The 13311-nt window shown below is 37.6% G+C and overlaps 1 protein-coding gene across 1 annotated transcript in view; it reads right to left on the bottom strand.

Moving 5' to 3' along the window:
• Positions 1-1105: 1105 nt before the first annotated feature.
• The window catches only part of Fnip2 (folliculin interacting protein 2), a 146151-nt gene continuing 133945 nt past the window's right edge, over positions 1106-13311 (bottom strand). The window contains exons 15-17 of the mRNA XM_013029849.1: positions 7699-7899; positions 3513-3628; positions 1106-1837 (exon numbers count right to left, since the gene is read on the bottom strand). Of these exons, the coding sequence (XP_012885303.1) occupies positions 1759-1837; positions 3513-3628; positions 7699-7899 (396 nt within the window). The 3' untranslated portion in view covers positions 1106-1758. The remainder of the gene's footprint in view (positions 1838-3512; positions 3629-7698; positions 7900-13311) is intronic.

Here is a 13311-nt window from a genome sequence, read left to right as displayed (position 1 = left end):
ATAAGGCAAAGTGCACACAACATGTAAACAAGGAAAAGGAGCTAGAGAGGAGGGGAATGCTTTAGGTTGGCATGGAAAAAAACCTAAGACTAGCTTTGACAGCTTATTCACACACAAGGAAAAGCAAGGTTGAGCATGCTGAGCCATAAGGTGGCCAGTAGCAAACAATGGTATCATAGAGAGAGAAATGTGAAAATACCAAACTTATGTTAGGCCAAAAAGAAAGGCAATAACACTAAAAGGAATGTAAAACTTAAATTTTGTAAAAGAAAAATAAAAAATAAAGTGAACATCAAAGATACCAAGTGCCTCAAAGCACCTATATCTATTCTCATAAAGCACAAAGAGAGGGGAAAGTAGTATTTCTGGCCTGTTCCTAAGAAAGAACACAGCATTTTTGTCAATTGGTACAGCTTCCAATTTACTTGCATTTGTACAAGAATAGACAAAGTTATGTGGTAGTGAGGATCAAGATTTTATGAAGTATGAAGTCTAAAGTCTTTCTAACTCCAAAGTAGTCCACCTTCTTAGTACAAGAGATATGTGGAAGGGAGGGAAGTTAGGGTTTAACCATGGCTTGTTTACTAGATTAGCCTCTTCCACTTAATGCAAGTCTTACTTTATCCTAGATGTCAAGATACAATCATTATCAGTCAGTAAACTAGGTTTCTTTTCTGCTAATAGAAAACTGAGTTTTTAACAGTTGAATCCTTCACTTTGGTAGGCTTTATGTGTGATGATCAAGTTGATTTCTAGAAAGATGTTTTGGAAAGGACATGAACAAGATGAAAAAAGTACACAGTTGATTCTGTAAAAATTCACACTGTATGCAGTTTGCTTCTTATAGTCTAACCTAGCTGCTTTTTGCTGCAGTTTCACTTCCTACTTGGACAGCTACATCTTTTCAATTACAGTCTTAAATCAACTAATCTAGGAAGAAAGTGGCTCTAGCTGGAAGAATTTATCAACAGAAACACTTGAGCTTATAAGTAACTTTGGCAAATAGCCTTTCTTGGAAAGGCTGCAGAGAGCTCTAAGTGACAGGGTCAACACCTGGAGTCAGGCTGTACTCTGTTTTACAAACTACACTAGATGGGATGAGGATGCTACATTGGCTCTTGGGTTATTGCACCAGCAATCCACCTCTGACTTACCTGTAGCTGCCTCTGAGAGTAAACTCTGAGAACTCAGTGAGAGCACTAGGTCCCTACAGCACTGTTTTTCCAACAGACAATCCCCTTTCATATCAAACAGCAGCTGCTAGAGCCACGGGGCGATAATGGCATAATTTGGCTTCCTTCTTGTCACCTGTGAAAATCAAAGTCCTTATTCTGCCTGTCTTACAATAGTGCACTGTGTTCTCTCCAGGTTACAGCCTCACCCTGCTGGAATGTTACTTACACAGTTTGCACTCTACTCCAAATTGCTCGTCATTATTCTGTCCAAACAACACAAGGCTATCTGCAACAACTGCTTAGTGTTTAGTGTAGTGCTTATGTCTCCCCTGACCAGAAATAACACTCTGCTGATTCACAGGTAACAAAAGATCCAAAGTGTTTTTGAAAATCACAAATGCAATTGTGTCCAGTAAACCTAAGTCTCCCAATGAAGCATCCACTTGAAAGCAACAAAGCAAATGGTGGAATGACTCCTTATCTTCTCCTCTTATGCTTTTGATGTCACCGAGGCCAGGTTCATTTGTCCTTCAGTTGAGAATTTGTTTTTCTTGTTTCAAGAAAAATTGTCCTGAGCATTAGTTTATAAAAGTATTTGAGCCACATAAGGAGAATGAGTGCTGGCAATTGCAGTCAACAGAGGCAGGTCATTAGATTCAATCCTGAAGATCGAAAGCAGAAAAAAACAGTACTTTAACACAATTATCTAGGAAGTCATTTTAATGTACCTTATCCAACATCATTTAAAACTAATGATAAGCTAAGATCTCCCAATGGACTCTGTCCACAGATGCCAAGGATATAGGCACAGAAAGGTGGGGAACACAAAGCTGTTCTCTCTGAGGGCCCACTCAATCTTCAACAGGTGACTTTTTTTATTCTGTTTGACTCAGGTTTTTCCATTGTCCCTCACTCCTCCCGACAATCGTCCTGCAGGCAGACTGACTTGACACAATGATTCAAGTTAGTCTAGGAGAATTGTGATAAGTCATCACTCCGAATACCTTGGGTCTGTTCCTGAAGGCTGTGCCCCTCAGTTCCTCCCTGAGTGCTTGAGCCAGTCTCAAGGGATGGACATGGCTTTGGCTACACTCTTAAAGCAGAGGTGGAAGCCTGATAGTTGCTGGCAAAATGCTGCCAGGTGTTATGAGGAGAAAAAATTGGAATGTTCCAGTCTGTGGAACATGATCTTAACTATTTCTTAACTAATTCTAAAAATTATGAATTTTTCTACGAGTATAGATGGATGGGTATCTGCCAGAATGAGGAACTGTTAAAAAGTTCTAGAAATGGGGCTGGGAAGGTAGCTCAGTGGTAGAGCACTTGCCTTGCATGCCTGAGGCCCTGGGTTCGATTCCTCAGCACCACATAAGCAAAAAGAAAAAAGCTGGAAGTGGTGCTGTGGCTCAAGTGGTAGAGCGCTAGCCTTGAGCTGAAGAGCTGAGGGACAGCGTCCAGGCCCAGAGTTCAGGCCCCGACCGAACCAAAAAAAGAAAAAGAAAAAAAAAAGTTCTAGAAATACAATGTTCACATCTAGTGATGGGAAACTGGTGAGGCAGGATTACAGTATGCGGCTGCCATGAGCCAAACAAAACACAAGGGGGACACCAGCAAAATGTCTCGAAGGGGGAAAATATTTTTTAAATGCAACATGTGAAAAAAAAATAGTTATGCCCTGAATATAAGAGTCTGTAAATGTAAATGCAAAGGCCTAAATTTTAAAATTTTAAAAATTTTTTTAACTAGCTGGCATGGGAGAATTTAAAGGTTGACATTTTTAATTCCAAATTGAGAAATAGTTACCATGGATAAAGGGAAAAAGTACCCATAGACACAATGACTTTTTTGTTAGCTGCCTACTGATTAGGAAAACAAATCAGCATTCCTTCTAGAGAAGATGTTGTAAGTGCTCTCTGGAAGATGACATGGATTAGTAATATGAGCAAGTCTCCCTATCAAAGGGCTTACGTGGAAGCCCTTGGAGTTTGAGAGAAGTCCTGTTCCTCCCCTAGGAAGTAAGGTATGAACACAGGCTCCCCACTGACAGTTGTGGCTCTGGCATCTTATGGAGTTACTAGAAATGGACAGAGAGAATGGGTAAAATGTTCCCTTATGAGAATAAAAGCAGCAGGCAAAAGTAGCCCCAACCCATGTCCTAAAATTGTTTCCAGGTGGGAATCCAGATGTCAGATGTTGGTCATTTGAGAGCTGTGGAGCTCACATCTGAGGGACCTTGAACACTGGGAAATACTGGGCCTGCAGATGTAGGATGGCACAGGCTAATGAGTTGAGGGACCAGACTAGAAAGGGGTAGTGATAACCCTTCACAGAACTCACCCCAGCACAACACCCAATTCTTTCACATGTACTCTTGTGTGTCCCCGAAGATATTCAGAAAGCATTTTACTTTTAAGGTACATCTCTTGTAATCTGTCTTCAAGATGCATGATGCACTGTGAAGGCAATAACATTCAGAATGAGGGCTATAATCAATCTACCAATGTCATAAAAGTTATATCACCACTTTCAAGAACACTTTAAAAACTGTTGGGAATGGTGATACAGTACTTGGGTGGTAGAGAAAGAAGGATCTTAAGTTTGGGACCAGGTAAAGCTACACAGTGAGTTCAAGGTCAGTCTGAGCTACACTGTGAAACCCTGCCTCAACAATTCAGTGGTAGGGCACTTGCTTATGACTTATGGTTCTGGGTTTAATCTTCAGTAACACACACAAATAAAGAATTCTACAAGTGACCAAAAAATCCATCACTAGGAAGTACTAAAACATGTTTTTGTAAAATGACAATTTTTTAAAATATAGTATCATGCCAGTGTTGTGTTGTTATTTTTCAAACTAGAGGACTTTTCTGCCTGGGTGGACTTGGCTATTCAAATCAAAATTTTTATAGGATTTACTGGTGTGAGCCAGTGGTTCCCAGCTCATGATAATGTTTTTAAGGTTTCTAAATACAAAAATTTCCTACCTTTAAAAACCTTTCTAATAATTAATTCCAATGTTAAAAATCCTTTATTGATAATTTTTTTGTGTATATGTGTCAGGACTTAGGGCTTAAACTCAGGGTCTAGGCACTGTCCCTAAACTCTTTTTTGCTTAAGGCTAGCACTCTGCCCCAGGAGCCACAGCTCCACTTCTGACTTTTTTGGTAGTTAGAGATAAGAGACTCATGGATTTTCATGTCTGGGATGACCTCAAACCAAGATCCTCAGATCTCAGCCTCCTGAGTAGCTAGAATTACAGGCATGCACCACTAACACCCAGTATTGACATAATTTTATGGCTAAATAATTGCTGAGAAGTAAATTTGCCATTATTTAATTGCAGAGCTATTTATGTTTTTGTTCTAATATTTTGTAAAGATTATATTTGATATGTTCTATTTCCATATCACAGTGTTTTGGCCCAGAGGAGAATAAGGTTGTTTGGAACTTTTTATTTTGCTTTCAAGAGCATACTTTAACTAGGTCTTCAATAACAATAAAGAGGCAATTATATTTCAGGACATCTTTACCCTTGGAAATGTGTCCAACTTCACTTTCTAGAGAACAGCAGCCATCTGTGTCTTTCACCAGAGGCAAATGCTTTTGCATTTGGCAGGCAGAGTTATGCAAGCATCTCCAGTGAGACACCTGATTGCTTTGGCAAGGGCAATTCCATCATATGTAATTTTCTTCTAGACCATTAGGCCTGTTATTTTCAGGGTAAAAAAGATTAACAGATGCATTTGAAAATGTTGAAGTTGGCCATCTGCACTGATCAGTGACAAGGTAAAGTATCTGATAGTGAGGCACTCTGTAAGAATACAGGCTTGAAATCTTAAGTGCATGTGTCAGGTGGATGAAACACAACTGCTAGTAAGTAACAGGCAAAGCCAGGAGGATTTCACCAGTTCTCATGGAAATTTCTTCCAAACTAACAGAGTTAAGTGGTTATGGGATCTATCTCTCTGTCGAGTTTCAGTTCTTTATAGAATAAAAGCACACAGTTTTGTTTCTTTTTTTTGTCAGTCGTGGGGTTTGCACTCTGGGCCTGGGCGCTGTCCCTGAACCCTTCAGCTCAAGGCAAGTGCTGTACCACTTGAGCCACAGTGCCATTTCCAGTTTTCTGGTGGTTAATTGAAGATAGTTTCATGGACTTTCCTGCCCAAGCTGGCTTCAATTGCAGTCCTCTCAGATCTCAACCTCCTGAGTAGCTAGGATTACAGGCATGAGCACTGGTGCCCGGCTCATGTTTTTAATAAGAGCATTATAAAATACTAAATAGAACATTAATACTATATTGAATCTTTTCTTATAAAACAGTTAATTTAGTGTCACTATTCCACATGAAAAGTACTTGGTGAGATGTGGAAAGAAAGAGTATTCCTGTCTGGAAATGTAAATAAATGTGAAATTTAAAGCAATTAGACTTTTTTAAAAGCTTAATATTCAAATAAAACTATTATTTCCCTTTCTTTTTGCTGGGATTTTGTTCCTAAGACAGAGTTGTTCAACTTTTAACTTCTAAAACTTTAAATAGCTTTTCTCTTTTCATCTGAAGGCCCTAATCATATATGTTTTATTCAAGTAATATTTAAGGAAATAAAACTGCAGATAAAATTTTCTTTGATGTTGGTTTAATGAGGCATTCATTTTATTTGGTGGTTAAACTTCATTCTATTCAAATGAAGTAAAAAGAATTAGTAAGTTATAGCTTTGATAACTAACATGTGAAATGTAATAGGAGCTATGTAGTTCAGAATGAAATATAAATGAAATATAAAACGCTATGATGTTTAATATATCCTCCTTCCCTTACAGAAGAGGCCATGTGCACTCAACCCAATCTGCTACTAGAAGAAAACTGCTTATAGGTGGAGAATGGAAAACAAGGTCACAACAACCCATGAATGCTTTTCCTATTACCCCTGGGACAGACATCATATAAGAATATTCTTCAGTTTAAATCCCAAATAAATATTTTTGTGAAAAGATGTTTCTGGCTTTTACAATTATCAATACTGTTTAATTAACCAACATACCATACCACTAATCACTGTTTCCTGTGAGTTTATAACATCTGCCACTCTTCTAAGTGCTTTGCATAAATCACCTAATTGTCTCATCTTTATAAGCATATGAGACATGTTCTATTATCTCTCCAGATTTGCAGATAAGCACACTGAGGCTTTAAGAGGTTATGCGGTTAGCAGTAAACCTTGAGTTAAACTCTAAAGCCTGTGTTCTGGCTGGCTCCTAATGTATATGTATTGGCTTTTAAAGTATCCTGTATTTGTACTGTGCTTTGACAGCTTGAAAAAGCAGTATTTAATCACTAATTTTCAGAGAAATTTTACAACACATGTATTGTGCCACCTTCATTTTAAAACAAGAAATCTGAGTTTCAGAGACACTCAGGACTGTCCACCATCAAACAAGTAAATCACCAGTAAACTCAAGCCTAACCCAATGGTGCTCTGAAGTCCTCCTTCCCTGCCACACTGCCACTGGTTTTACAACAACCATCATTTCAGAGCTAACAAAGTCTTGATTATTTCTGAGGAATGTAGTATAACTAGATTCCATCAGAAGAACTCAAGAAAAATGACCATTAGATTGGTAATTAGAGTATTAATATTTAGCTTCCTACTTTTCTGGTCAGTAGCTCTAATTTAATGTGTTGCAAGGCCAGCAGGGAAAGAGGTTTTGGTTTGTGACTATGCTACAAAAAAAAAAAAAACTCTGCACAGAAGGGAGGAAAGACTAATTAGCAGACTCTTCCAGCTCAAGGAGGATTTTCCTAGTTTTATCCCTCCCTTTCTGAATATAGTTCCTCTTTCAATCTCTCTTTGTCAGCACACACACATATAGAGAGAGGGAGGGAGGGGGAGGGTTAAGAAGGAAGAGAGACAGAGTAATTTGTTATGTATATTAAGGCCACTAACTTGGGGAGAGCTGTCAACAATTTTTCTAGGGCTTTCTAGGCTTGTATTTGTATTTTAAATGATATGAAAGTGATCTGAAAAGTCGAGCTGAAAATTAACAATTGATACCAACTTATAAGTACTTATATAATACATCTTATCCAGCACTTTCACATTGCAAAGTGTTTCTACAAACCATATCTATTTTATATTTAATGTTTTTGTGAGGACAGTCACTGAACACAAAACAACAATCCCTTCAGAAACAAGGTGTGCCTAATATCCACTCACAAAGGGAGAACTAAGGAATTTTCCAATGGAGGATTTAAAATTTTCTTTTATGCTCGATCCCCCTCCTTATCCCTTATTCATTCTACCGTCTTCCTTGTTCAAAAGATTTCAGTGCTCAAGTTCTTGAAGGAGGGCCATTTATACTGAGATCCTTAGTGTTCGCTGTTTATATGTTGCATGTTCCACTTCTACTGAATGCTAACCTCCAATTATATAAAAACTAGTGTGTCTGAACTTAAGACTTTAGTCAAAGTGTTCCAAGAGTATTTTATTAGCTGTATTTCTTTGATGATGTGAGAGCCAATACTTACAAAATCAGCAGAGAGATGAAGCTTGTACAGCTGTAAAACGGACTGAAGTAAACTGGACACCTGACTAGAAACCAAAACCTCTTGGCCCAGCTTCATGTTGTCTATCACCTTCCTCTGACTTGTGACCACCTGGACGCTCCACTTGTCCGTATCTGCAATAATGCAGACAGCCTCAGCTACTGGCTCATCCAGCACTGGATGCTGAAAGGGAAATGCAGCAGGTTGACTTTCTTCACACCAGTGATACTCAGAATGATTTTGGCCAATGATTTGGAAGCTGACAGTGAAAGAAAGCTTACAGATGCAATGCATCACGGGGACTCACATAGGAACATTATAAAATTATTTCTTAAAATTAATTCAATAAAATTGCATTTAATCATTATTTTCCTCTTATAACTAGGAAGTACACTGTGCAGTATTCTTAAATGTTCATATATAAGCAAAAAGACCTGTGTCGTCCTTATATCCTAGGATATTAAAATTCATCTCTTTAAATGACTTCTTTTAAAACAAGGAAAATCAAAATAAAGTATAGAATTGCCATTTCCCCAATAACCAGGTTAGCCAGGGTAACTTAAGTATTATCTTTACAGTTATAGTTTTAATTAAGAAAAATTAATTTAATAACTGTGCACTGCATCAATTATCTCTAATAATCAACTAAAATGGCTGAGAGCTAATAAACATACTTAAAATACTCATAAATTGTACAATGGAGATAACATTGAAGTAAAGAGCCTTAACAAACATAATTTCTTAAAACTGATTATAGCATAATGGCTTCACCAGCAATGCCTTCTGGTACCTATCTTCTAGTATAGTGTGTGTGTGTGTGTCTGTGTGTGTGTGTGTGTGAGTGTGTGTGTCCAAGTCCACATCATAGAAGGAAGGTCCTACAATGATCTTCTTCAGTAGTTCATGCTTCCTGAATCTGGTCTAGAGATTCCACAGCCAAGCCTAATTCTTTGGCTCTGCGCTTATCAAGTCTATGAATTTCTAATATTCTACCAACAAAGTCTCATCTGCTTAAGCTAATAAGGCCTGGTTTTTGCTAATTACAACAAAGAAAAAGATATAACCCTTTTGGACCATGGTTACCTACAAGTAGTGGGAAGATTGCAAATTACCTATCAAAGATGCACTGACGTTCTGTAATTTTAAGAGATGGGACTCTCAGGTCCTAGATTCTTTTAATAAACGGGAAGCAGCTTTGTGTTTCTTCTCACAATTGAGGAAGGAACTGCTGAGCTGAATAAAAAATTGGTGGAACCTATATTTTTCCTACACTATATTCAAAGAGAAAATATTCAGGGGTTTATATTTTTACCATTGAAAGGAAAACTAATCAGGCAAATCTACTTAAACATGTTAATCAAATAATGCATTTGATAAAATGTATTTTTGAATTGATGAGGCCTGAATTCCCAAGACTCTTCATTATATAGGCTAGTTAACTACAGCATGTTCTCACCCATGATCTTCTTACCTCATGCTTCTCAAACATGCGAATTAATATCCATTCTCCAAAATAGAGCTAAAGACACAGAACCTCAGTTGGGAAGGTAGCTCTGAGGGAGAATACTGCCTACAAAGATGAGGCCCTGACTCCATTCTCAGACACTCAGACACACACACACACACACACACACATTCATTGACTTCCCTAAAATCAGGTGTCATAAATTCACAACACAGCAAGATGGCAATGATTTACCATCAATATTATGCTTTCTCTTTAAAAATGAAGATATGGAAATGCAAATATTTATATTTGGAACTCAAGTCCCTTCATTGCTTGGGTTGTCAAAATTCAGTGTGATGGTAATACTGTCATTATCAGACACAGGCCAACATATACAATCAGATAAACGTGTGTCGGTCACTTTCCATGGTAAGATATAGCTTTAAAAAATTGATTTTTAGTAGATAATTAAGGCTTGATTTTCCATCTGAGCTCTTCTCCTATATGCCCACAGAAGAGGTAGGGTGGGAAGTGTATGTCAATACAATTACTCAACAGTCTTCAGACTGTAATTTTATACAGTACCACCACCAACCCAGAGAGCTTTGTTTTCACTGGAAGGGCAGTAGTCTGGCAAGGGAGCATTAGTTATAGCAGAAGGATGTAGTTCTAGATAAACAGCAGAGAAGGTGGCTAAACGATATAAAGGTAGCTACTTAGTAAAAAAAATCTAACCTAAAGATTAGATGGAGCCAGGTCTGGTGGCTCATGCCTGTAATCCTAACTACTCAGGAGTCTGAGATCTGAGGATCATGGTTCAAAGCCAGCCCAGGCAGGAAAGTCCGTGATACTCTTATCTCCAGTTAATAACCAGAAAACTAGAAATGGCACTGTGGCTCAAGTGGTAGAACATTCGCCTTGAGCCCCACAACTGATGACAAAAAATAAAAATAAAAAAAAATAGGTGGTCATAGGTCTATGGGATCATATCTAGGTCTTCAATTCTTTTCCACTGGCCCTCAGGCTGTTTATGTGCCAGGACCAAGCTGTTTTTATAATTGCAGCATTATAATAGAGTTTGAAGTTTGGTATTGATATTCTTCCAGTACTATTTCTCCTGCTTAAGGATTGCTTTTGTCATTAGGGGTGTTCTAAAATTCCATATGAATTTTTGGATTGTTTCTTCTATTTCATTAAAGAATGTTGTTGGGATATTGATGGGTATTGCATTGAATGTGTAGATTGCCTTTGGCAGTATTGCCATTTTCACTGTTAATCCTCTCAATCCAGGAGCAAGGGAGGTTTATCCACATCCTTAAATTTGCTTTTTCATGTTTTTAAAGTTGTCATCATAAAGGTCCTTCACTTGTTTGGTCATTTTTTTTTGAGGCTATTACAAATGGAGTTGCTTTTCTGATTTTACCCTTCTCATTTTTGGCATATAGAAAAGTTACTGATTTTTGTGGATTAATTTTATACCCTGCTACTTTGCCAAAGTTTTGGATCAGCTCAAGTAACTTGGGAGAGGGGTCTATGGGGTCCTTTAAATACAGGTTCATATCATTTGCAAAGAGGGAGTGTTTTACTTCTTTCCCTATTTGGATCACTTTGTCTCTTGCCTTATTTCTCTGGCTAGGATTCCAATACTATACTGAAGAGGAGTGGAGAGCGAGGACATCCTTGTCTCATTCGATTTTAGAGAATTATTTTTTAACTTTTCACCATTAAGTATAATGTTAGCTATGGGTTTGTCATATACAGCTTTTATTATATTGAGGAATGTTCCACAGATTCCTAGTTTCTTCAGAGCCTTAGTCATAAAGCGGTGTTGGATCTTATCAAATACTTTCTCTGCATCTATTGAGATGATCATGTGATTCTTATCCTTGCCCCTATTGAAGTGTTGAATTACATCAATTGACTTGTGTATATTGAATCAGTTTTGCATCCCTGGAATGAATCCCATTTGGTCATAGTGAACAAATTTTTTGATTAGCTGTTGAAGTCATTTGGCCAGAATTTTATTGAGAAGCTTTGCATCGATGTTCATTAAAGGAATGGGTCTATAGTTATTTTTCATTGTTGGGTCCCTATCTGGTTTTGGGATGAGGGTTATGCTGGCCTCAAAGAACAAGTTTAGTAGAGATCTTTTACTTTCAATTTCATTGAAGAGTATTGGAGTTCTCCTTTGAAAGTCTTTTAGAATTTGGCTGTGAATCTGTCTGGTCCTGTGCTTTTCTTGGGTCGGAGGTCTTTGATTGCCATTTCTATTTCAAAACTTGATATCGGTCTATTTAGTTGGCTTAGATCTTGGTTTAGTTTGGGTATCTAAATATTTGCTAGAAATTCTTCCCATTCTCAAATTTGTTAGCACAAAGGTTTGCAAAGTATTCCTTTATAATGTTCTGAATCTTGCTTGTTTCTGTTATGTTCCCAATCTCATCTCTCCCTCTCCCACTTCTTTTGGTCAGATTTGCTAAAAGTCTGTCAATTTTGTTAATATTTTTCAAAGAACCAATTCTTTGTTTTGCTGATCTTTGTTATGTTTTTTTGGACTCTAATTCACTTAATTCTGATTTAATTTTAATTATCTATAACCATCTTGGATTGTTGATTTTCAAGGAGCTTAAGGTGCATCATTAAATTGTTGGTTTGTGATTTCTCCAATTTGTTTATGTAGGAACTCAGAGATATAAATTTTCCTCTGAGTACTGCCTTTGCTGTGTTCCAGAGAAGTTAGTATTTTTGTATGTTCATTTTTGTTAAATATTATGAATGTTTGAATTTCCTTTCTGATCTCTTCAATGAGCCACTGACTACTCAACAATGTGTTGTTCAGTCTCTGTACATTACAAAATTTTCTATGGTGGCTCTTGGTGTTGAGCTCTAATTTTATTTCACTGTGGTCTGAGAGAAGGCAGGGAATAATTTCAATATTCTTGATTTTGCTTACATTTGCTCTGTGACCTAAAATGTGGTCTATTTTGGAAAATGTTCCATGTGCTGCTGAGAAGAATGTATATTCTGATGCTGCTGGATGAAATAGTCTGCAAATGTCTGTTAAGTCTAGTTTGGCTATATAATTGTTTAGTTCAGGGGTTTATCGGTTGAGTTTTTGCCAGGTTGATCTATCCAGTAGTGACAGTGGTGTGTTAAAGTCACCAACAATCAATATGTTTGGATCTATGTACAGTTTTAGGGTAAGTAGTGTTTGTTTGATGAATTTGGGTGCTCTGGCATTTGGTGCATATATATTTCATTAATAAGTGGACTGAAGAATTAAAAAGAGACTTCTCTGGAGAGGAAATAAGAATAGCCAGTAGATACCTGAAGAAATGTTCAACATCTCTGGTCATAAAAGAAATGCAAATCAAAACAACTCACCCCAGTTAGAATGGCCATTATCAAGAAAACATAATTAACAGATGCTGGTGGGGATGTGGCCAAAAGGGAACACTACTACATTGTTGGTGGGAATGTAAACTGGTTCAAACACTCTGGACAGCAGTATGGAAGTTCCTTAAAAAGACTAAACATAGAACTCCCCCATGATCCAGCAATCCCATTCCTGGGCATTTACCAAAACGATCACAAACAAGATCACACTAGAGCTACCAGCACAACCATGTTCACTGCAGCTTTATTTTCCATAGATAAGATATGGAACCAACCCAGATGCCCCTCAGTAGATGAATGGATCAAGAAAATGTGGTATATATGCACAATGGAGTTCTATGCTTTTATCAGAAAAAATGGCACTGCCCCATTTATAAGGAAATGGAAAGACTTGGAAAAAATTAAGTGAAGTTAGCCAGACCCAAGAAACATAGGCTCCATGGTTTCTCTCATTTGTAATAATTAGTATATGTCTATGATAGTCCTGAGGATCACAACAGCTCTGTAGCTATGTACATATGACCATATGAAATGATGCTAATCGAAATAAACTCCAAGAAATGGAAACAAGAGTGGATTTTTTGTTATTGTTGTTGTTAATGTGTTGGGTTTTTTTTTTTTTTTGGTCGGTCGTGGGGCTTGAACTCTGGGCTTAGGCACTGTCCCTACACTCTTCAGCTCAAGGTGAGCGCTCTACCACTTGAGCCATAGCGCCACTTCTGGTTTTCTAGTGGTTTATTGGAGATAAGAGT

This window comes from Dipodomys ordii, unplaced genomic scaffold (assembly GCF_000151885.1).
Source record: "Dipodomys ordii isolate 6190 unplaced genomic scaffold, Dord_2.0 Scaffold123, whole genome shotgun sequence".
NCBI classification, from domain to species: Eukaryota; Metazoa; Chordata; class Mammalia; order Rodentia; family Heteromyidae; genus Dipodomys; species Dipodomys ordii.
The sequence above is the reverse complement of the archived record's forward strand: the minus strand, read 5'-3'. Positions and strand labels throughout refer to the sequence as shown.